The sequence below is a fragment of the Stegostoma tigrinum genome, chromosome 25 (genome assembly GCF_030684315.1).
Source record: "Stegostoma tigrinum isolate sSteTig4 chromosome 25, sSteTig4.hap1, whole genome shotgun sequence".
Lineage (NCBI taxonomy): Eukaryota > Metazoa > Chordata > Chondrichthyes > Orectolobiformes > Stegostomatidae > Stegostoma > Stegostoma tigrinum.
Genome location: NC_081378.1, coordinates 30,344,069 through 30,370,125, shown reverse-complemented (window position 1 = coordinate 30,370,125; position 26,057 = coordinate 30,344,069). Strand labels below are relative to the sequence as shown.

Genomic DNA, 26,057 nt, shown 5'->3' with positions numbered 1-26,057 from the left:
GCTGCAGAATCTGAGATAACAAGGTGTAGAGCTGGATGAACAGAGCAGGCCAAGCAGCATCCCTCTCATGGAGGTTCTAGAGCACTGCTCCCTTGTCAGGTGAAGTCCTGAAGTGACACTACAAGTAATGAACCTGCTCTCTCCAGGAGATTAAGCTTTCATGAAAATAGATCAAGTCTGATTCACAAAGATAGGAAAAAGCCTTTTAAAAATTGGACCCTCACTATTATTTCCCATGATTCTGACAGAATATGTACAGTGAATATAGCAGTGACTGATTTCCATTTCAAGTGATTCCAAGACAAAGAAAAACGTACACTGAAAGTAACATGCTTTTTGTTCCAGTGGGAGAATCATACTGTTTCTGCTTTAGACAAATATGTACTAAACCTTTATAATACTAAGAATATTGTAAAGTTAACTGCAGTAAACTGCAGAGTGGACACGAACAGAGCCATAAATTAGTAGTCGTGGAGGTCAGAAGTATGAACTAGACATTGTAATAAGCCAAATAGTCTTTATAGAAAAAAACCCTTTATTTATGCATGTCTTAGGCACATTTGATGGTGGCTTTAGAGTTGCATATGAAGTTTAAATCCATGTTCCCATATATCAAATTACTAGGAAGAACAATATTTTGATTTAGAATTTATCCAGTACTTTCCTAGAGTGGAGTGAGCTATTACGAGGGGACATAGCTTTAGAGTGAGTGGAGGTAGATACAGAGGAGACGTTAGAGGTACATTCTTCACTCAGTGGTTAGGGCATAGAATGCATTGCCGGAGAGGGTAGTGGAGTCGACTTGGATAGGAGCATTTAAATGGCTATTAGACAGGCGTATGGATGACAGTATAAGGTAGGGGGTGAAGGTCAGATAGAGTTTAGGATTAGGGAAAAAGCTTGGCACAACATCGTGGGCCAAAGGGACTGTACTGTGCTGTTCTATGTTCTAAAACAATCCACTGGTGAAAGTAACCCAAAATCTCTGCAAGCCACATCCAATTTCAACTAGCCTGTTAGAGCCCTAGAGATACACACAGCATGGAAGCAGACCCTTCGGTCCAATTCATCCATGCCAACTAGATATCCTAAATCAACCCAGTCCCATTTGCCAGCATTTGGCCCATATCCATAAGCCTCTTCTATTCATATACCCATCCAAATGCCTTTTAAAATGTTGTAATTGTACCAGCCTCGACTTCCTTTGGCAGCTCATTCCATACATACAACAACCTCTTTGTGAAAGAGTTGCCGTTTAGATACCTTTTAAATTTTTCCCCTCTCACCTTAAACCTGCATCCTCTAGTTTTGGACTCCCCAACCCCAGGGAAAAAGACCATGTCTATTTACTGTATCGATGCCTTTCACGATGTACATTTAAGTTGTCATTGGACAAGTATATGGACGTACATGGAATAGTGTAGGTTAGATGGGCTTGAGATCGGTATGATAGGTCGGCACAACATCGAGGGCTGAAAGGCCTGTACTGTGCTGTAATGTTCTATGTTCTAAAACAACACTTTTCCAAACTCCAGTTTTTGAAAATTTAAAAATAGAAGAATACAATAAATAAAGGAATATCTGACTTCAAATAGGAATAAGTTGTCAGAGATTGAGGCCAGATTTTGCAAACTGGACTTATGCTCCAGTTTCTTCTAGTTTTGGTCTTAGGTTTAAAAACCTTTACGAATAAATGAGTGGACCAAGATGGTCCCAATTATTTAGTCCTAAAAGGACTACGTCAGAAGTTCTTATTACTTCAGATAGCTATACTGAACATTTTTATTGCTTTAACGTTATCTAACATACTAAGTGATTGTAAACATATCAAACTGTATGATATGCAAAACTATATGTATTAGAGCAATGAATAACTATTGTGAAGTTATGTTGTGTAGTAAATGCTGATACTTAGACAGGTAAAGGAGTAGAATTTTATGTGTCATCTTGTAATTTCTGCCCAATCAATAGATGGAAAAATAGGGACTGGCAAAAATCTCAGTAGATTTCTTACCATGTTATTGAAATGTAAAGCTAAAGAAGATATGAGACAGATTTTAAAATAAGGAAGGAAACTGGAAATTCAGCAAAACCAGAAGTAAAATGAACAAGTTAGAATACTTCATGTTAAATAGCAAAATCCTGTCAAAGTTTGTTTTATTTCATAAGTATTCACTCAACACAGCAAATTCACATTTTGTTCAGGCACTCAATGCAGATAGATTCTTGAATAAATAAGAACGAGCAGCATGTTGTCTGCAAGTCTTATTAAAGAATGTTAGAAAAGTTGGCAAATTGTCAACCTTTTCTCATATTCTCATGATGTGTGAATATTTTTTCTAATATAACTAATTTTGTCTCCATTTTAATAGAAAGTGGAGGTAGTTGAGACAAGTTAAATTCAATCCCGCTAAAACCAGAAATATTAAACATTATTCTATGAGTGTTCCTACACTGTGATATATAAATTGGGTTCATTTCCATTAGGTAATGAGTATATGCAATACTTCCAACATTTCCTGGTTTAAGATCTTCCCTCTTATCATACCTGTATATCAAAAGGGAGGAAAATGAAAATGAAAATGAAAATGATCAATCTTTTCACACTAAAACACTAGTTAACACATTTAAGCTACATTTCTTGAATTTCCTTAACAGTGAAAGTTGGAAATTTAATATCTTTTAGTTATGGGCAACATTTCTCTTCCTAGTAAAGTCAGTTAGATCCTATTTATAAGTGGCTGTCATAGAATTCTTACATATTTTCAAACATAACAGATTCTGTTCTGTTCATTCTTCAGAGGTACTTAAATGTGTTAAATATTCATATCATTCCATTTACAACTTACATTCTGAATAACCTTTAGCTCCTACAGAGGTGGTAAACAGGCAGACATGGATCAGTCGGATGTACAGTCACTCAATTTTCCCTTTCTATTTGCTTCAAATTGGATTGAGTGAACAACAGGTAGCCACTCCAAACAACAATTTATTGACTTCCCAAAAGGTGAAAATTGGCTCATTGAATCTTAAATCAGAAGTGGAGCCTACTTGACCTCCTTCACATGTGCCAGATCATTGTCCCATTATTCATATACTTTCTTTCAGACTTATCAAGTTATAAATTTTGCTTATATTCACAATTTATAAAAAAAAGATTTAACTTCTTCCTTTATCCTGTGAAAAAAATGTGCTTCCTGACTTCATTCAGTTGCTTAACTTGAATTTTAAAGATGTCATTTTGTTCTGATTCATCTCACTGGTGAAAATTATTACTCTGTATCCTTTCTTTTTTTATTATTTCCTATTCCTAGATTATATCTCCCCTTGAAATGCTAAATTTGAGGAATTAAAAGTAAAGTTTGTACAACCTATATTCATAATTTAGTTATTTCATATCCAATATCATTCTGGTTATTCTGTGCTGTATTTGATCCAAACGCAGTTACTCTTACCTGGAAAGTGGCATCTAATAATATTCTGACCAAGATTCTGTACAACTTGAATGCACGAGGGAAGTTATGCTCCAGTCCCTTTGATACAAATAGCTAATATTCTATTTTGGTTCATTTTTGTACCAATGCAAAGCCCCCCCCGCTGAGCTGTGCAAATGAACAACCACATAAATTCCTTTACTCCTCTACCCATAATAGTCTTCTCTACATTAATAGGTATTTCCATTTGTCTTGTTTAAGTTCAAATGGATGACCTCACACTTCTCCACATTGATATCCACTGGCTCGCATCTTTGTAACCTCCTACTCTCATTGACAATTTACTCCATTTCAAAATGCAGTCTCAGTGACAAAAACCTCTCTCCCAACTATCTCTCCCAACAAAGTTTATTCTTTCTTTTCATCTAGTCTTAAGCCAAAATTAACTTCAACAGTGTTATGAGGCATTATCAACAGGAAATCCAGGGCTTTTTCTTCATTAGAGATTAAATAAATTTCTCAAGGTCACTGAATCTCTACATTTGAATGTAAATATCAAAACAGTTTACAACATTGGAAGGAATGATTATGGTGTTTAATTTTCCACTTCACAGTCACTTTTTCTGGCAGTGTCAATCTTCTTCCCTCTTTGGATTCTGAGTTTCTTTGGCAATTTTATATGGCTTACAGTCCAGTTCTCAAATATTACCAGTTCCATAGGAAATGATTTATGCTGATGTGGTTTAGGTGTCATTTTGACCTGGCACATGTTGTATAAGCACATACAGACCTAGCTGAAGAAGTGTGGAAAGCATCACTAGCAGATGCTAACCTTCCTTCACTTGATAGGTATACATTCACATGTCATAGTTATGAAGCAATCCTTATTGAAAATCCATGAATGGATAGTTTCTGGTGAGTGGTTCAGACAACAGGAGATATCCTTACAACTTTCGCTCAACCAGAGCGGTATATGAACGTGACTTCTTCACACAACCTCATGGAAATCTATTACTACGTCCTAACAAGCTGCCACTGTATTAAACTGAAAATATCAAAATAGACCTTTTGTTTTAAAAATAGCACAGGAATTAAAGATTATGGAATTATATGGGTTGATATAGCCAAGATATAGATCAGTTGTAATAAATAACTAAATGGTGGAACAGATTTGAGGGTCTGAAACTCCCACTCTTATTTCTATATAATCTCTGATGAATGCATCCCTGGCAGAAGTTAGGGAAACTGATTCCAGCTGCCATGCACAATTTGAAACTCAGACTTCCTACTGAAAAGTCGGAATGTTTTATTTGCAGCAACACTCAACAAATATTTACTGATAATGATATAGGAATTGGTGTTAGATATTTTCCAATCATTGATAATTGTTATTAATACTTCATTAAAGATAAAGAAAACTGACAAAAACAGAATACAAAAGAAATGGAATGACATGCAGGTGAACCAAACAACAAAAGAATGGAGGAGCCAATTAATGTAACTTGATTGAGATTCTTTTAAGCAAGAAGAAGCCGTTTTTCAATAGAATTTCCAGTTAATGTCAAAAGCATTAAATAGCCTGTAGGGAATAACTTACCACCAATTTGGATTGAGTTCAAGGAATCGAGTAACACCAGTCTGTGCAGAAGCAACGTCAATGTGCACTGAAACATCTAGAAGGAACAGTGGAGTTGACAGTGAAAGTGAGAAAATTCTCTCATCATATTCATCTGAAAATAATTTCAGAACTCTTAAGCATTATGAAGCTTTTTTTTAGGAGACTTGAATTTTATCCCCGACAGAACCAGGTTTGCTTCAAGTCCAATTTGTGTTTCTATATTGTATGTGTTAAGAAAAGAAGGACTTGGTTTGAGTTCTGTGTGGAGGTGGAATGTCTAGTGTCAAATTATGAAATAACATGAGAAAATGGATGAAGATGTCTTTCTAAAACTACCAATGCCTGGAGATCACGAATACAACCGCATGTAAAATTCACAGCTTAAGCCTTCAGCATGTTTTGAATGAAATTTGAATTAAGAAACTTCAATTATTCGACAAGTTGATAATTATATCATTGCAGACATATGGTAGCTGCAATTGATACAGATGAAATGTGACTTTCTACATGCATTCAAATGAAAATACTTCCCTGGAGCCTCAATTTCAATCTGCAACTCCTGTGGTAGATATTTTACTGCGACTAGAAATGACTTGCCATAAGCACCTGATATCTTTCTTACTCTCTTAGCCAATGGGAAGTCAGAATGTTACAAAAAAATGAAGGAAAATTACATTTAAACTATTCTTGATTCTGGCCAGCATTAGAATGATGGTGTTAGAAGACAACAACATATCAATTGCCTGGTAACACCCCAGAAACCTTTGGAAGCCAAAGGAAATTTGCTTGAATACCAGCTAATGCACACATACACACAAAGTAGTAGCAACCGCTAATTGTAACCAATAAATTTAAAAAAGAAGAAGAAAATAAAGGGTTTAAATAAACAAAAAAACTAAGCTAAAAATCACAAATTAAACAAAAGCTATTGTTAATTGACAAATTCAGTGATATCAAGAAGTTATATCAAAGGTTGATTCAAGAAAATTATTGCATTTAAATTCTTCAGATTCTACTCAGTACTTCATTCTAGTGAGCAAAATCAGAATCTGATATTAAAGTAACCATTGACATGTTTTCCAGCAGATACCTATTTATCAGGCACCAAAATTCTTGCAGCTTCGTGGTTCATTTTTGTAATAAAAGCAAATTGTTACAGTTTTATTATATACGTATTGTATTTATGAACTATATTACATAGTCTTTGGGTTGATTGAATTGCGGATATGGTACATGTTGTTGTTCATCCTCCAGCAAAAAAAGAATGTTGGGTATGCATGGAAAAGCCACCAGCACTTGTTTTGCCAATTCTGCCATGCTCTAATTCCTGTTGGCAGCAATCATTGAAATACTTCATTTTTGAAGAGGTAATAACAGACATTTGTCCATGACAATTCTTTAACATTATATGACAGTCCTTAAACTGGCCAGGAGTTCAAAAGTTGTGCTGGTCAATTTTTACTTTTGTGCTGTAGAACAAGCCTGAGTTCTATAGTCACGTAATATTGTTGCAAAACGTTAACCCAAAACAACTAAAGTAAAACACTTCAATAAAAATGCAATTTGTTTACCCATTTTTCTTTTTGCCTTCCTCATTCTCCCTCCCTTTTAATTTTCCTATTTCTAACTCTTACACTATTGTTTCCACCGATGTCTTTCTTCCATAATGTTTAAATATTCCCAAATTTGTAGTTCTGACTCAACATTGTGCAATGTTTTCAAGGCAACATGTGAACTGTACAATTTCACCTTTGACAGACTGATAAACATTCAAAGCTCAGGTGTGTGACTAAATACATGTGGACAGGCATATAAAGAACATAATTCCTACAGTGTAGATTAGAACTGTAATACTGACCTTACCACAGTCAAACTTAGATCATAGCACACTTATATCTTATTCTGCAAAGGCTTCTAATGTCATACACTTCCCAAAAGGAAGACATCACAAATGCGGAATGGTCACATCATCCTAATCAAAAATCATTACCTACGGAATTAATTTTTATACAACTGTGATATTAAACATCCTTCCATGTCTACCAATCATGTAAACTATGTAGTGAACTGAAGGTTACCATATGTTCATATGCCATGGTCATCTGGTATGATCTAAAGATCTAAACATATTTAAACAGTTGTAAAGATAATGTCCGGTCACCCTAGATATCTTGAATCTATTTACGATAGGTTCCTTACATCATGATTTGTTATTGTAGCAGAATAACAGACCTGTTGTTGCGGGCACAGTCTCATGTAATTTTTGCATGGCAAATCCACCTGGGTAGTTGTGGTAGGATACATACAGTAACATCCCAGTGTAGCAAGCATTTGCAAGTAGGTGTGCAATCACAACAAAGAATCCTAACTTATACAGTAAGGATTTGTGGTAATTGATCATTCTGTGCAACAAAAAAAAAAATTACAATTAGTATAATGCTTGTTCTATCATTACATTTAGTAACACAAGCGCAATATCCTATTCAGGCCCTTAAGTTACAATTTTCAATTAGATTAGAATTAAACCGTTTCTAAAAACATCCGCTACCCATCTTAGTTCCATATTCTTGGATAATTTGATTGTGTGGAATTCAATCCACTTCAGTCTTGAAAATTTCAATTATCTATAACCCAGAGATTTTAGGGAGAGCATATGCCAACTTCTTCTATCTCATGTGAAAGCAGTACTTCTAACTTCACCTTAAAAGAGGCCTAACTCTAATTTTAAGTTTATTCCAATTTGTTTTGCATTTCTGTACCAGCAACAGTTATTCCTCCATATCCATCTTATCAAATTTGTTCATTTCAAACACCATGATAGGGTCGTCTGTCAACATTCTAAAAAATTAAAAGGAATAAAAGCCAAATTTATTAACCTATACTTAAATTTTAATAGTCTAAGGTCAGATATAATGCTATTTAAATCGGCACTGACTAGTTTATATTTCCTAAGGTTTGATAATCAAAATTTAAAATTTATCCTCGACAGAATCTCACCAATACTCTACAAAGTTGAAGTATTGTGGCATCACTGTTCGCCCAGTACAAGAGGAAGGTCAGCATTCTATTTGGATGTTTTGATTAATTTTGTACCTAGGTACTAACTTTTACTGATTTGTATGCATGGTCATCTAAATCCATTTGCTTCTCCACAGCTCTAACTCCAATCGTTCATAAAATATTCTATTCTGTCTTATTCTCACATCAAAGTCCCACCTGCTGCAATTTTGCTCAGTTAGTGTTGCCTATTGCGACTTTCTTTGCCCGCCCATGCAAATATGATCTTCTGATTTAATGTCAAACATTATTTACAATGATGCTTTCATGACACAGAACATCACCTGTTAGAAACGTACATCAGGCATCCTCTAGAAATAGATGTACAACTCTACAGTTTCATCCATGCTGTTATACATGGGGTGAAAAGTTGAAGCTAGAGCACATATCCTGGGACTACCAATGGTCACATCACCAGAAAATTAAAATGCAAATCCCATACTTTCCATCCAAAACAACCACCCTTGTCACAATGTACTTCAAATTCCATGCTTTTGCAATAATAGTTCACAAAAACCAGATATATTCCCAGTTTTTCACATGCATGATACAAACAATTACTCTAATTGTAGGTTTTTAAATATCTAAATCAGGTTCAGAAAATTTGTCTCATTCCTTTCTGTAATCTAAAACAAACCAAAGTACTGTCAAACTGAAACTAATGCTATGCTAGAATGTGAATAATACAATCAGTCAATCAGATTTGGAATAAAACACATATTCCCAAAATGAGATCCTTACAATAGTCTCAGTCCATTCCAAGTTGAAATAAATGGAAGCATATCTGCTCCTTTGATAGGGAGAATATATATGGAGGGGAATTGAGAGAAATAAGTATTCAATATTGCAGAGCCACTTATCTTTCAGTCTGTGTTGAAACATGCTATAACAATTCTAATAAAAAGATACTAGTAGAGCAAGACCAATATTATTGTACAATAAATCTTCAAAGTCATCTATATAATCATTTGTAAAAAGCAGTCAAAATATCAACCTTTTAAGTTTAACGCCATTTAATACTTACATGTGCGAACATCCGATTGCTGCAACTACATTCAAGACAGGAAAAGTGTAGATTATGAAGCGCAACTCCTTGTGAGGTAGGAATGAATATAAAAAGATGAAACCAACTGTAGGAAAGAGAAACCTCCAACTCCTTGGATCCCTTGCACCAAGAGGTAGAAACAATATGCTGCAACCAAGAACACGAGGCAGCACGGAGTAAAAATACCAGAAAAATGGTGATGTCTGAATAGATTTTCAGTTAAGGAAACAGAAAAAGTTGGAACTTGTTACATTAAAAAATATACTGTACCAACAAGCTGCATTGCAGCCAAAAAATCAATTTGGCAAAAAAAAAGCTAGTGAAGGAATGTCAAACTCAATTAAAATTGAATCCTTAATTTTCTTCTTGAGATAACCTCCAATACTCCCAGATCAGGAACATTGTGGATTTGATACAGCAAAAAACCTCACCTGTTCGAAAAACATTTTCTTCCATTCACAATTAAAATCATTTCATGGATGGTTGTAGCCAGATCCTTGTAACACCAGTCTGAATTAGATGTTAACCTAATTCCTATACGTGAAATGACTGTATACTTATGTTTTCTAATCAACCTATGCAGAGATGTAATTACATATCTTCGCAGCATATGGGACATGAAGCCAGGCCTCCTAGCTCAAAGACAGGAACACTACCATTTATCACAACATTTTTTATTCCTCATATGCGGAAGTCAGAGTCAGTCGGCATGGAAATAGACCCTTCATCCAACTGGTCCATGCCAAACATAATCCCAAACTCAACTAGTCCCTCCTGCCTGCTCCTAGCTCATATCCCTCCAGACCTTTTCTATTCGTGTACGTATCCAAATGTCTTTTAAATGTTGTAATTGTACCCGCATTTACCACATCATCCTCAGCAAGTTCATGGTATACATAACAATTTGTCGATTACGTCTTTTAAAAAATCTCTCTCCACTCACCTTAAAAACGTGTCCACAAGTCCTGAAATTCCCCAACTTAAGGAAAAGACAATTACTGTCAACTCTATCTACACCTCTCATTATGCTGTCAGGTCACCTCTCAATCTCCTAAGCCACAGTGAAAGAAGTCCCAGCCTTTTCCAGCCTTTTTCTATAAACCAAACCTTCCATACCTGGCTACATACTGTTAAATCTTTTCTGACCCCTCTCCAGCTCAATAATAACCCTTCTATAACTAGGTGACTAGAACTGCACACAGTACTCCAGAAAAGGCTTCACAAGTGTCCTAACCAACCTCAACATGACTGCCCAACTCCTACACTCAAAAGACTGCGCAATGAAGACAAGTGTGCCAAGTGCCTTTTTAACTACCCTGTCTATCTACTTGCAACGCCACGTCCCTGTTTTACCCATGGCCCTACCATTAATTGTATAAGCCCTACCACTCATTTGTTGTGCCAAAATGCAATACCTCGCATTTATCTAGATTGAACACCATCAGCCATTTCGCCCATTGACCCATTTAATCAAGACCCCTTTGTAATCCTAAAAGCGTTCTTAACTGTCTACAATGCCACCAATTTTGCTGTCATCCTCAAACTTACTAACCATGCCTTCTATATTAAAACATTTTTCACACCAGCAAGTTACCCATGGTACTTTTCATCTACTAACTATCAGAGAGTGCGTGCATTTTATTTCAGAAAGTATCCTTATACAGACTCAAATCCAGAGAAATTCTCCCTACATTTCAGTTCTTTAAAGCTGATTTAACAGATTCTTACAAGTTCCTTTCTATGAATTGTGGCTTCTTCATCGATGGATACTCATAAAATTGACAACTTAGACTTCTACAACTCTGAAACACCTTCAGATTACAAACCAAATGCTCCTGGTTTCCAAGTGTCACTATTATATCAAGGTAACTGTACTTTCCCTTATTTGTTCTATACTCATTTCTGGGAGAGAAATTGTATTTGCTTTTCACTCTAATCGTCCTCTGCAAACAGCCCAAGGAGTATGTGCTTAATTCATTCTATGAAGTAGTTCTACCTGCATCACAATTAAAATGAAATTAAGAAGTTCAACCTCAAGGCAATTCAGTATGCATATTTGTTGAATAGTTCACACTTCTCTGAATGCTATACTACCCAACAATGAGGTTACTGATAAAGATTTAGGGATAAAATGTATAATATTTTCCTGGCACAAGACCTCACTTGTTAAGAAATATATATCAGGAATCCTCCATTTATAGCTCAAATATTTCTGTAACTGATTTTATTGAATGAAAAATCACAAACTCTAAATGTTCTATTCCTAAAATATGCTTTCAGTAGTTGACACCAGGTCAGGTGCATGGAATTAGAAAATTTCCTCATTGTAAAAGAACGTTAAAATGTGACAAACTTCATAACCATCTAGTTACAGTATGGGTCAAATTCCTGCCTTCATCAATTTTAATGAAGTACTAGTGTACAGTGGTAGAAAAGTGATATTGCCCACATAGATTTCTATTTACTGATGAACATTAAAATCAGAAGCATTGGCCTGATAATAGTTTTCACTTGTACCTAATGCTGGCAATAAAGAGAAAAATAATGTCAATGAGTAATAATTAAGATGGTTTCCACAGAAGCTCTCACTGGTATAGCCAAAGTGCTGTGATACAGAGTCATCCATCTGGTTTTACTCTTATCTTCTCGTAGCAATCTGACATAACTAATTGACTTGCTTGAATTTTTCAAAAGGTTCAAAACCATATTGATATGGGTTTGGAGTTACATGGAGGCCAGGTTAGTTCATTGTATAGTAATGGAGTATTTTTAGGAAGCATTAACTGGAGATTCAGTTATGCTCCAAAATATGGTACTGGGTAATGTGCCCGGCCAGGTGTCAAATTTGGAAGTAGGTGAACAGTTTGGTGATAGCAATCACAATTCTGTTATGTTTACTTTAGTGATGGGAAGGGATTGGTGTATACCACTGGGCAAGAGTTATAGCTGGGGGAAAAGCAAATACGATGAGATTAGGCAAGATTTAGGGAGCATAGGATGGGGAAGGAAACTGCAGGGGATGGGCCCATTAGAAATGTGGAGCTTTTCAAGGAAAAACTCCTGTGTGTCCGAGATAAGTATGTACCTGTCAGGCAGGGAGGAAGCTGTAGACCACGGGAGCCGTGGTTTACAAAGGAAATGGAATCTCTGGTCAAGAGGAAGAAGGCGGCTTATGTTAGGATGAGATGTCAAGGCTCAGTTAGGGCGCTTGAGGGTTACAAGGTAGCCAGGAAAGACCTTTAGAGAGAGCTCAGAAGAGCCAGGAGGAGACATGAGAAGTTGTTGGCGGATAGGATCACGGTAAACCCTAAGGCTTTCTATAGGTATTGAAGGAATAAAAGAATGATGAGAGTAAGATTAGGGCTAATCAAGGATAGTAGTGGGAAGTTGTGTGTGGAGTCAGAGGAGATAGGGGAAGCACTAAATGAATTTTTTGACAGTATTCACTCTAGAAAATGACAATGTTGTTGAGGAGAATACTGAGATACTAGACTAGGTGGGATTGATGTTCACAAGGAAGAGGTATTAGAAATCCACACAGTGAGAAAATAGATAAGTCCCCTGGGCCGGATGGGATTTATCCGAGGAACTTCTGGGAAGCCAGATTGCTGAGCCTTTGGCATTGATCTTTAAATCGTCATTGTCTACAGGAATAGTGCCAGAAGACTGGAGGATATCAAATATGGTTCCCCTGTTCAAGGGAGTAGAGACAACCCTGGTAATTGTAGACCAGTGAGCCTTACTTCAGTTGTTGGTAAAGTGTTGGAAACGGTTATAAGAGATAGGATTTATAATCATCTAGAAAAGAATAATTTGATTAGGGATAGTCAGCACGGTTTTATGAAGGGTTGGTCGTGCCTCACAAACCTTATTGAGTTCTTTGAGAAGGTGACCAAACAAGTAGATGAGAGTAAACCAGTTGATGTGGTGTATATGGATTTCAGCAATGCGTTCGATAAGGTTCCCCACAGTAGGCTATTGCACAAAATGCGGAGGAATGGAATTGTGGGAGATATAGCAGTTTGGATCAGAAATTGGCTTGCTGAAAGAAGACAGAGGGTGGTGGTTGATGGGAAATGTTCATCCTGGAGCCAAGTTACTCGTGGTGTACCGCAAGGGTCAGTGTTGGGTCCACGGCTGTTCATCATTTTTATAAACGACTTGGATGAGGGCACAGAAGGATGGGTTAGTAAATTTGCAGACGACACTAAGGTCGGTGGAGTTGTGGATAGTGACGAAGGATGTTGTAGGTTACAGAGAGACATAGATAAGTTGCAGAGCTGGGCTGAGAGGTGGCAAATGGAGTTTAATGCAGACAAGGGTGAGGTGATGCACTTTGGTAGGAGTAACCACAAAGCAAAGCACTGGGCTAATGGTAAGATTATTGGTATTCTTGGAGATGAGCAGAGAGATCTCGGTGTCCATGTACATAGATCCTTGAAAGTTGCCACCCAGGTTGACAGGGCTGTTAAGAAGGCATACTGTGTTTTAGCTTTTATTAATAGAGGGATCGAGTTCCCGAACCAAGAAGTCATGCTGCAGCTGTACAAAACTCTGGTGCGGCTGCACGTGGAGTATTGCATACTGTTCTGGTTACCGCATTATAAGAAGGATGTGGAAGCTTTGGAAAGGGTGCAGAGGAGATTTACTAGGATGTTGCCTGGTATGGAGGGAAGGTCTTACAAAGGAAAGGCTGAGGGACTTGAGGCTGTTTTCATTAGAGAAGAAAGTTGAGAGGTGACTTAATTGAGACATATAAGATAATCAGAGGGTTAGATAGGGTGGATAGGGACAGTCTTTTTCCTAAGATGGTGACAGCGAGCACGAGGGGGCATAGCTTTAAATTGAGGGGTGAAAGATATAGGACAGATGTCAGAGGTAGTTTCTTTACTCAGAGTAGTAAGGGTATGGAACGCTTTGCCTGCAACGGTAGTAGATTCGACAACTTTTGAGTACATTTAAGTCGTCATTTGACGAGCATATGGACGTACATGGAATAATGTAGGTTAGATGGGCTTCAGATTGGTATGACAGGTCAGTACAACATCAAGGGCCTAAGGACCTGTACTGTGCTGTAATGTTCTATGTTTTATGACTGCAGACTGAAACTGTGGGGTTTGGAGGTGTATGTTTTTAATATGTACTTCTAAACAAAAGCTTCTAAAGATAAGGTTCGAACCCCATTTTTCATTGTCTGACATTCTGGTATAGAACAATAAGCAAAGCTTCATTCATGAACAGTAGTAAATCAGAGCACTGTAATATAATTTGCTAATTTCAAGGTCATTTCATTCTAGATTTATTCAATTAACTGAACTTTCTGTTCTACAGCTACCACAGAACTCATACCTTCAGGTCATTAGTCCAACAAAACCACTGTTTCCAAAAGTAAAATCTGGAAGCAATCGCATTCATGTTGATTTTTCTTTTGCTCGGATACTGTCATTATGGTGTTAGCTACACACTGTGCTGTGGTCAATGTGTGATGAGTTCCACGTGAATAGGTGAATAATTATTAAGTTTAATTACTGATTACGTAGAAGTATGTCAATCAGCATAGCTCATATTTAACTCAATATGCTCCTGGTGAAATCAATCACAATTAAAGCAATTATCTTCCCTTTTCAGAACTTGTTTTGGAGTTCTTCTATAATGATTTGAAGACCATCTAAAAGGATAATCCCCAGTCGGAGCTCTTATTCAAGACTGTATTGTACCAAAGTACCTCTCCCTCAGGCCATAGAAAGCGTCTCCAAAATATAGAATCCACACACACAGTCAGACCTACAATCAACACATTGGATGTTACTGGATACGTTTATTTGATTGCATGTATGTCTTTAAATTTAAGTTGTTGTCAAGAAACAAAACAGGAAGTTACTTACCCAACCACACCAAACCAGCTGGCACTGCATGATAGAGACTTTTGAAAATAGAAATACGGTGATTCACTATTGATAGAAGCAACATGAGGCCCAGGAATATGCAAAGCTCAGATCGGAACACAATGATGGATAAGGCAGAAAGCCAGATAAAGGTGCCATAGTTCTGTTGCATCCAGGCAGTGAAGGCCAAGATGACTGCAACGTAGATAAAAGATACAGTTTTCAAACTAAATGTCTGACAAAGGTAATATACCTATAGAAATGTTTCATTTTTATTTCAAAAAATCTTTCCCCAGAAGTAAAATATTTGCTTACAAATATTCAATGTTTGAGGTACATTTCCAATTTGATTTTTATCCAGCACAGTTCCAGTCTTACTTATACAGCCTATATTCAGTCACTGTCTTCAGCAGGAAATCTTGGTTCATTAACAGCACTGTCTTCATCTGTGGGTTCATATCACAGCTTAGCATTTGAAGAGATAATCAAAGCTGGCATTTTGGTGCTGGTCTGTATGAGTGCTGTGTTATTGGAGGTTCTGACTTTCAAGTGAATCATTAATACCAAGGACCTGTTTGGTCTCTTATGACTGAGTCCATGATTCATGTTCACTGAGTTGCTACACTTCATAAATACTTTTTAAGTGTTTTGCAAAGTTCTGATGTTGTGAAATGCCATATAAATGTATTATTCCTTTTGCTGTAACTTAATTTTCAATCTGTTGAACATGTTTATTTTTAATTAAACATCTAACTCCACGCAATACTTTTTTGTGGATGTAGAGCAAAGATGGAGTCTGCTCCAGCATCAGCATTCAATATCACTGCCGATCCCCTCACCTGCACTGAGGTTTTGGTCAAGCAAAAAAGAAGGAAGCATACGTCAAGTGTAGACAGCAGGGATCAAATGAATTCCTAGAAGAGTATAAAGGCAGGAGTATACTTAAGAGAGAAATCATGAAGACAAGAGAGGACATTAAATAGCTTAGGCAAATAGGGTTGTGGAGAATCCAAAGGAGTCTACAAATACATTAAGAACAAAAGGATAATCAGAGAGAGAATAGGGCTCCTTAAAGATCAGCAAGGCCACCTATGTGTAGAACTGCAGGAGATGAGGGGAGATACTAAAATGAGTATTTTGCATCAGTGTTTACTTTAGGGAAGGAGATAGAAGATAGAGAACATGGGAAATAAATAGCGACATCTTGAAAAATGTCCGTGAGGAAATGTTGAACATTTTAAAACACATAATAGGTGGATAAATCCCTGGGACCTGATCAGGTGTACCCTAGAATTCCGTGGGACATGATTGCTGGCCCCCTTGCTGAGATAGCTGTATTGTCAATAGCGACAGGTGTGGTGCACAAAGACTTAAGAAGGTTGGCTAACATGGTGCCACTATTCAAGAAAGGTGGTAAAGAAAAGCCATGGAACTATAGACTGGTGAGCCTGACAGTGGTGGTAGGCAGGTTTTTGGAGGGAATTCTGAGGGACAGGATTTACATGTGTTTGGAAAGGCAAGGACTGATTAAGAATTGTCAACATGGCTTTGTGCATGGAAAATCATGTCTCACTAACTTGATTTGAGTTTTTTTGAAGAAGTAGTGAAGAACATTGATGAGTCAGAGCAGTGAATGTGATCATATTTGGATTTCAGTAAGGCATTTGACAAACTTCCTTACAGTAGACTTGTTAGCAAGGTTAAATTACAGGCAGAACTAGCTATTTGGCTACAGAACTGGCTCAAAAGTAGAAGACATAAGATAGTGGTGGAGAGTTGCTTTTCAGACTGGAGGCTTCTGACCAGCAGTGTGTCACAAGAATCAGTGCTGGGACGAGTGCTTTTTGTCATTTATATAAATTATTTGCTATCAAAGGATGCACAGTGAGTAAGTTTGCAGATAATAACAAAATTGGAGTTGTAGGGGACTGTGAAGAAGATTAACTTAGAGTGTAACAGGTTCTTGATCAGGTTTGCCAATGGGTCAAAGAGTGGCAGATGGAGTTTAATTTAGATAAATGTGAGGCGCTGCATTTTGGAAAGGCATATCAGAGAATGACTTATATACTTAATGGTAAGGTCCTGGGAAGTGACGCTGAATAAAGAGACCTTGAAGTGCAAGTTCACAGTTCCTTGAAAGTGGAGTCGCAGGTAAATAGGATTGTGATGGAGGTAGTAGGAACTGCTGATGTTGGTGTTTGGTATGCTTGCCTTTTTGATCAGTGCGTTGAGTAAAGGAGTCAGGAGGTCATGTTGTGCCTGTACAGGACACTGATTAGGCCACTTTTTTTTTGGGGGGGGGGGGCGCGGGTAAGTGGAAAAGAGTCCAAAATTACAGGGCATAGTTTTAAGGTGACAGGGAAAAGATTTAAAAGGCACCGGAGGGGTAACTTTTTCACGCAAAGTGTGGTGCACGTATGGTGTGAGCTGCCAGACGAAGTGGTGGAGGCCAGTACGATTACAACATTTAAAGGCAATTAGATGGGTATTTGGATAGGAAGGGTTTAGAAGGATATGGGCTAAGGACTGGAAAATGGGACTAGTTTAATTTAGGATATCTGATCAATATGGATGAGTCGGACTGAAGGGTCTGTTTTTGTGCTGTATATCTCTATGACTCTTATGTAACTGCTTTTGACAGTCAGATACGTTCATATTTCACAATTATTTTTCTCATGGACTTTACAAACCCTATTACAAATGAAATACACAGTTCATATATTCCCAAATTTACTGCAGTAGAAAACCAGTTTACAAACCACGTTATATCTATAGAAAAATAACCAAATGGAATTTCAGAGCTGCACTCACCAATAGGAAATGCAATTATATTTGGGAGAGTTCTTGAACAATAGAAGAGAAGATGAAACTGGGTTGCTGAGATCCAACAGTGAAGAGAAGCTACTGTTGAGCCAAACTGCTTCCTAACTTCTTTCTGAAGCTTCCAGAGTGCAAAAATCGCACAGAGACCAAGGCATCCTCGAACTGTTGAAAAGAAAACTAATGAAACCAAACAAAATTTGTTCACCTATTCTTTCATTACTCGGTCTTCCATCTCTGGAGGAGTAGAAAATGGTAAGAATAAATTAACAGGAGTATTTGTTACTTAGTCCAGTTCCACCCTCTTTACCAAGTAGAAGCACTCCTCAGAAATGACAACAACTCTGCACCTTCAATTATCTGGAACTCAATGGCTTCCAGTTATAGCTGTTAATAGATGGGTTACCATGGTCCATGACTTGCTTCAGCAGAGTATAGAACACATCTGCCATTATTAAATTAAATACACAGATTGAATCGAAGATTTTCCATGCAATAAATTTTTGAAAAAACAAGTTGATAATGTCACATCAAGGAAAACAGTGCATCTGGGCCTGAATGAACAGGGCAAGCAACTGTTTCTCTCCTTTGGCAATCAGATTGAAAGACTGCGAATTAAACAGCAAAAGGCTTAAGCAGGAATGTAAATAGGAATGGGTGAGTTCAGCGTCAAATCAGGTACAGAAAAAGAAAGAAAAAGGGGTTTGATTAAGAAAAAGAAAGAGTGAAAAGGAAAAGTAACAATTAAGCTGATATATTTGTCGAATTCTCTAGCAACAATTAAAGTTTGAAGGAGTCAGATCCCATTCATGTACCAGTCAAAGAAGTTGATGTGATACTGTAATTACGAAAAAGAAACACGTGCATTCATCTAGCATCTTTCAGAAGCGTCATGTGGTTCAAGTCCCACCTGTCCCTGCAGTGTTTCAGAACATGTTCGAAAAGATTATTTAAAATAACTACAGCATCATAACCACTGTCACTCTACAACCAAAGTAGTACTTTTTGAAGCCCAAACTGGGAGAGTGGTGGGTGGAGACACTCCCAAAAGTTCCCGAAATTCCTGGGAAAATTCACTTAAAAGATTAACTAAGGAGATTAAAGTCACCCCATAACAGAAAGGATTGAAATTGTGAGAAACCGATCTTCCAATAATAGATGAATTTTCCTCCTGTGCTAGATCTGGGAGGTAAGCAGTCTGTACCTGGAGGAACCGTTGACAGTTACGGAAGTTGCTAATATTACTAATATTATTAGGGTGGCACAGTGGCTAGCACTATTGCCTCACAGCGCCAGGGACCCCCGTTCGATTCCACCCTCGGGCGACTGTCTGTGTGGAGTTTGCACATTCTCCCTGTGTCTATGTGGGTTTCCTCTGGGTGCTCCGGTTTCCTCCCACAGTCCAAAGATGTGCACGTTAAGTGGATTGGCCGTGCTAAATTGCCCATAGTGCCTAGGGACGTTCAGCTTAAGTGGGTTATAGAGGAATTGTTCTGGGTGGGATGCTCCAAGGATCAGTGTGGACTTGTTGGGCCAAAGGGCCTGTTTCCACACTGTAGGGATTCTATGATTAACACTATTAATAAATAATATTCTGATAGTACCACTACTATCAAGACATTGAGAAAGTCACCAGCTGAGTACCTAGAGTAGAGCCATATTTGGCTAGTACATGGAGTTTCTGGATGTGAGTTTGCTCGCTGAGCTGGAAGGTTAGTTTTCAGACGTTTCGTCACCATTCTAGGTAACATCATCAGTGAGCCTCCGATGAAGCACTGCTGTTATGTCCTGCTTTCTATTGATCTGTTTAGGTTTCCTTGGGTTGGTGATGTCATTTCCTGTTCTTTTTCTCAGAGGATGGTAGATTGGCTCCAAATCAATATGTTTGTTGATGGAGTTCCGGTTGGAATGCCATGCTTCTAGGAATTCTCGTGCGTGTCTCTGTTTGGCTTGTCCTAGGATGGATGTGTTGTCCCAATCAAAGTGGTGTCCTTTCTCATCTGTATGTAAGGATACTAGTGATAGTGGGTCATGTAGTTTTGTGGCTAGTTGATGTTCATGTATCCTGGTGGCTAGCTTTCTGCGTGTTCGTCCAATGTAGTGTTTGTCACAGTTCTTGCAAGGTATTTTGTAGATGACGTTCGTTTTGTTCGTTGTCTGTATAGGGTCTTTTAAGTTCATTAGCTGCTGTTTTAGTGTGTTGGTGGGTTTGTGGGCTACCCTGATGCCAAGAGGTTCGAGTAGTCTGGCAGTCATTTCGGAAATGTCTTTGATGTAGGGGAGAGTGGTTATGGTTTCTGGGCCCGTTTTGTCTGTTTGTTTGGGTTTGTTGCTGAGAAATCAGCGGACTGTGATCATTGGCTATGCCAAGGAAACCTAAACAGATAAATAGAAAGCAAGACATAACACCAGCACTTCATCGGAGGCTCACTGATGATGTTACCTAGAATGGTGACGAAACATCTGAAGACTAGCCTTCCAGCTCAGCGAGCAAACTCACATCCAGAAACGCAACCTGAGCTACAAATCTTCTCAAAACTCGCTGGTACATGGAGTCTCGCTGAAAGAGAGGAGGATCTGAGGATCTAAGAGCTGCAGCCAGGAGTTGGCAGGGTGAGGTGATGCCTTTTGCCAGGGCTGCCTTTTGTTGGATCAAAGCATTTTGCTTGCTGGTCCCAGTTGGAGTGTCAGCCTGAGGTAAACTGACAGAGATGGGAGGAGGACAATGGTGCAGGAGGGTTTGGGAAGGGTGTAAGAGACAGGTTGGACATGGTGGTGCGAGGGTAGGAAAGGAAGTTGAAAGAGGAACCTTGGTGAAGGAAGAAGCTTCAAGAGATATCATTGGGGGACAAAGAGGCTATGAGTTGTGGTAGGGATAGAAGGCGATGGTAAAGAGTTTTGAGTGAAGGTGGGAAGGAGTCTGCATGAGGTGAGAGTGGGGAGAAGGAAGCCACAAGTTGTGGGGAGGAGGTAAAAGAAGGCTGCAGGGACTGCTAGGATGGGTACGGAGATAGCAAGTATGATGGGGGGGTCTGACAAGAGAGAGGCTGCACAGGAGAGGTAACAGTGTTAAGCCTCTCACTAGAATACTTAACTAATTGCAATACAAAACACTTCAAAAACACTGAGGTAATGCACTCCCTGCAAATGAATGTGGAATATCTAGTCAAGGCTGTGGAACTTCAGGAGTTCCAATACTCAGGGAAATAAAGTAGTGCATCTGATTGCACTGAACACTGTCGACTGCTAAATTTGAGATTAAGATCCAAGATAATGTAAGTACAGTTGAAGCTGCCAGGTTAAAAATGTTAGTTTTGCACATTTGTGTTGAACCTGCAATAGCTTTGACCTCCTTAGGTTCTGGAATGCTTATTTACTCTGTGTGTAGACATGTGTGTTAGTTACATAATAAAAGAACGAACTTTGGAAGCTGCAGATCTGAAACAATAACAAAAAAAAAACAGAAATTGCTAGAGAGACACATTAGATATGGCAGTGTCTGTGGGCAGAAAGCAGAGTTAATGTTTTGAATACAGTGAGTCACCAGACTTGAAATGTAATTGTCAGATCTTCTGAGTCTGTCCAGCAATTTTGTTTTGGTGTGATAATTATGATGAAAGAAAACATTAGTTATGCCTGTTATTTTGTAACCATTTAAATACTTTCCAGTCTAGGAAATCAGGAAGTCAGAATGAAAATGTAGTCCTAAAAAAATTACTTTGATTCCTGTATTGAAGTGTTGTAGAGTAAGAAATGTAACAGTCAATTTGTGCAGAATAAATTCCCACAGACAGCAATGTGACCAAGGCAATCTGACAGAGCCATCAAACTATTTATAAAGTGGAACACACTAGTTATGAGGTTAGCACTGCTACCTCACAGCATTAGGGACCCGGGTTTGATTCCAGTCTTGTGCAACTGCTTGGAGTTTGTACATCCTCCCTAGTCTGCGTGGGTTTCTTCTGGATTCTCTGGTTTTCTCCTATAGTCCATAGATGTGCAGTTTAAGCGGATGGGCCATGGGAAATGCAGGGATATGATAGGGCGATGGGTCTGGCTGGGATGCTCTTTGAGGGTCAGTGGAGACTTGAAGGGCCAAATAGTCTGCTTCCACACTGATCATAGAATCTATGATTCTTTATTGCATACATGAGTCTGTTTTAAACTGAAAACCAAAGATATTGGAGATCTGAAAATAAGAAAAAAAGAATGTGCTTAAAAAATTGTTCTGACAGTGTCTGTGGAGAGAGAAAGGTTTTGAGTTTTCATTAAAAAAAAAGGAAGAGTGGGAGGTACTCAAGAAAATTATTATCACCAGGGAAATGGTATAGTGCAAACTGTTGGAGCTGCTGGCTGAGAATTCCACAGTTCCCAATGGATTTCATCACAAGCTCTTAAAAGAAGTGGCCAGTATGAAAACTGATGCATTGGTTTTAATTTTCCAAAATTCCCCAGATTTAAGGAAGATTCATTAGATTGGAAAATAGTAAATGTAACTCCTTCATTTAAAAAAGGAGGACAGAGTGTAGGAACTTATAAGCCAGTTAGCTTAATGGCTGTCAAATGAATTATGTTAGAAGTTATTATTAGAAAACATTATAGCAGGCCACTTGGAAGAGTTCAAAATAATCAAGCAGAGGTACGTGGTTTCACGAAAAAGGAAATCATGTTTCACCAACTTACTGGTATTCTTTCAAGTTACTTGAGGTGAAGATAAAAGGGAACTTGTGGATTTACTGTACTTAGATTTCCAGAAGACCTTCGATAAGGTGCCACATCAAAAAGATCTTAAAGAATTATAAGAAGGATGTGGAAGCTTTGGAAAGGGTGCAGAGGAGATTTACTAGGATGTTGCCTGGTATGGAGGGAAGGTCTTACGAGGAAAGGCTGAGGGACTTGAGGCTGTTTTCATTAGAGAGAAGAAGGTTGAGAGGTGACTTAATTGAAACATATAAAATAATCAGAGGGTTAGATAGGGTGGATAGGGAGAGCCTTTTTCCTAGGATGGTGACGGCGAGCACGAGGAGGCATAGCTTTAAATTGATGGGTGAAAGATATAGGACAGATGTCAGAGGTAGTTTCTTTACTCAGAGAGTAGTAAGGGAATGGAACGCTTTGCCTGCAACGGTAGTAGGTTCGCCAACTTTAGGTACATTTAAGTCGACATTGGATAAGCATATGGACGTACATGGAATAGTGTAGGTTAGATGGGCTTGAGATCGGTATGACAGGTCGGCACAACATCGAGGGCCAAAGGGCCTGTACTGTGCTGTAATGTTGTATGTTCTATAACATAACAGCTTATGGTGTACGGAAAACATATCGGTAAGGATAGGAGATCAAGAAACACGGAAAGGCAAAACGTCTCATTTTCCAGTTACCGAGATCTAATGAGCGATGTGCCAGAAGGAACAGTGCTAGCTCCTCAATTTTTACAATTAAAAAAAAACACTTGCATCAAAGGATCAAAGAAATGATTGCTAAATTTGCTGATAACACAAGTTTAGGTAAGAAAATAAGGTGTGAAGACGACATAGGAAGGCTGCAAAGGGATATACATAAGTAAAGTGAGTAGGCTAAGTGAGCAAATGAAATATAATGTGGAAAAGTATGAAATTGTCCATTTTGTGAGGAAAAATAAAAAAAAAGCATTATCTAAATTGTCAGAGATTGCAGAGCTCCAAGATGCTGAGAGATCTAGGTATGAATCGCAAAAGGTTACTATGCAAGTATGGCAAATAATTAGGAAAGCTAATGGAATATTATCCTTTTTTGCAGGGAAAATTGATTACAAAAGTATGGAAGTTATGCCACTTATACAAGACATCGATGGGACCATATCTCGAGTTGTGTGTATAGAATTATTCTCCTTATTTAAGGAAGGATATGAATATATTGGAAACTGTGTAAAGAAACTAGTAGATTAATCCTGGAATGGGTGGAATTATTCTTGAGAAAGACAGGCTCGACATGTATCCATTGGAGTTTAGAAGAGTAAGCTGATGACTGAAACAGATAAGTCTTGAGCATCTGGATAGGATGCATTTGGACATGGTGTTTCCTCTTGTAGGAGATTTTAGAAGTAGGGGTCACTGTTTACAAGTAAGGGATGGTGCATTTAAGACAAATCTTTTCTCACAGAGGGGTTTGCAAGTACTTGTAACTTTTCCTTAAAATGCAGTGGAAGCAGACACTTTGAATATCTTTAAGGCAATGTTAGATTAGATTTGCAATAAACGAGGGGGTGTAGACAGGAATTTGCAGTAATCAGATCAGTCATGATCTTATTGAATGGTAGGGCAGGGTTGAATGGACTATTTGTCCTCCACAGTTATCGGTTCATACATTCTTTGCATTCTGAGACAGACACGTTGGTGAGGCCACTTTTGGAGTACTGTCTACAGTTCTGTTTGCACTGCTAATAGGAAGGATATTATTAAATTGGAGATGGTGCAGAAAGTATTTACAAGGATGCTATGGGGACTGGAGGGTTTGAGTCTTATGGAGGGGCTGGACAGGCTGGGAATTTTTCCACTTAAGGAAAAGAGGTAGTGGGATGACCTTATAGAGGTTTATAAAATTATGCGTGGCATAGATAAGATGAATAGCAAAGTTTTTTTTCCCCCTAGGGAAGGGGACTTCAAAACTCGAGGACATAACTTTATTGTGAAATGAAAAAGAGTTTAAAAGGGACCCAAGGGGCAACCTTTTCACACAGAAGGTGGTTCTTACTGGGAATGAACTGCCAGAGGAAAGTAATGGATGCAGGCTCGGTTAGAACAATTAAGAGACCATTGGACAGCAACATGAAAAGTTTAGAGGGATGCGGACCAAACAGAGGCAAATGGGACTGGTTTTGTTTGGGAAACTTGGTCGGCATGGACGAGTTGGACAGAAGGGTATGTTTCCTCGTTGCATGGCTGTATGACTCTAAATACAGATATATTTACACAGATGTATTCTGGGTTATAGCAAAAGCAAAGGCTATGTAAAAAGGGGTCTAACCAAATCTCTTGTAAAGTCAAATGCAAAATATCCTAATTGCAGCATGTTGAAGAACGTTCTTTAACTGTTTCCACGATTTCTCCAACTTCGAAGCCAACTGCAAAGACTATAACTGCTGCGAAACTTAAAATGGGTGAGACATACCTACAAGTTGTGAGTAAAACTTGGACACATGTAGAGCTGACAAAATGGTAGCAGCTGGCGCAGACAGCAATGAAAGAAACAGTGGCCCCACGAAGGTCCTTGGAACAACACCAGGAAACACATGATGATCGTACTATAAACAGAAAATAAGCACCTCATTAAGAAACGGAAATGGAAAGCAGCATCTAATCTTTAAACTCCCAGAACTCAGTACCTTGTTCAGTTGCAGACCGTGGTATAACAGGTCGTGCGCCGCTTGCAGGTTGAAACTTTCCTCCACTTTAGTGAAAGGACAGATGAGCAGATGGAGGGAAGCAAGCAAAACCAGGAGTAGCAGGAGCAGCCTTTCTCTGTGCACATCCCAGCTTCTCTCAGCCATGTTGCTCTCACGTAGAGTGGCAGTCAAAGCGATCGAACAACAACGCAAACCCAAAGTGAGCTCCAGTCCCAGGAACACGGTATAATCAAGTGACTATTCAGTGACAATGGCTGCCTGAAACCGCCTTCAGTCATTGCTCTGGTCTGTGTTAGTTATCGTAGAGCCATTCAGTGTTCTAGTATCCCACGTTTTTATCTGGGGAAGAATTGAAGTTCAAGCAGAAAACTGTACAAGAAAATGAGCGGAAAATAAATCAAATATCCACCTTGGGATCCTCCCCCCTCGATGACAGGAAACAACATCCAGTTCAAAGGAGACGTATATAGGATGTGACAGCCCACAATATGCCATTGGCTCGGATTGAGCCGACATTTTCATTGGTAACCTGTGATGAATTCTGGCCCTTTTAAAATTGATCCGCTGACATTTTGCTGCATCAGTAATCGGACAATCTGTTTCTTATTCCACTGATTCCCTTTTTGTTGTGTCGGTCTGTACTTCTGCACACATTTTTGTTTGCATTTACGCAATTTTTTTGCATGCATTTGTATTTACGAGTACTCTTCAATTATGTTTAATGATCTATTGATTCTGTAGATGTATGCATTAATCCTGTGTTGACGCACAAATCTGTGCTCACGGCTGAAATGTGTTGTGACTGTGTTTATTT

The 26,057-nt window shown here is 38.4% G+C and overlaps 2 protein-coding genes across 5 annotated transcripts in view; one reads left to right on the top strand and one right to left on the bottom strand.

Annotated features, from left to right (window-relative positions):
• The window catches only part of creld2 (cysteine-rich with EGF-like domains 2), a 62,388-nt gene that overhangs the window by 2,148 nt on the left and 34,183 nt on the right, over positions 1–26,057 (top strand). The window contains exon 1 of one of the 4 annotated variants that reach the window (XM_059654621.1): positions 25,359–25,877. The exons of the other annotated variants lie outside the window; for them this stretch is intronic. The gene's annotated coding sequence lies outside the window, so the exon portion shown is untranslated. Of the gene's footprint in view, positions 1–25,358; positions 25,878–26,057 lie in introns of those variants that run through there. 4 annotated transcript variants of the gene reach the window in all.
• Positions 208–25,710, bottom strand: alg12 (ALG12 alpha-1,6-mannosyltransferase). Its single transcript, XM_048554413.2, has 9 exons — positions 25,223–25,710; positions 25,009–25,141; positions 17,851–18,024; positions 15,040–15,234; positions 14,835–14,938; positions 9,134–9,357; positions 7,285–7,454; positions 5,032–5,107; positions 208–2,548 (listed from the first exon to the last, which is right to left on the bottom strand). Exons 1-9 carry the CDS (start codon positions 25,385–25,387, stop codon positions 2,299–2,301), a joined length of 1,491 nt encoding a protein of 496 aa, XP_048410370.2. The 5' UTR covers positions 25,388–25,710; the 3' UTR covers positions 208–2,298.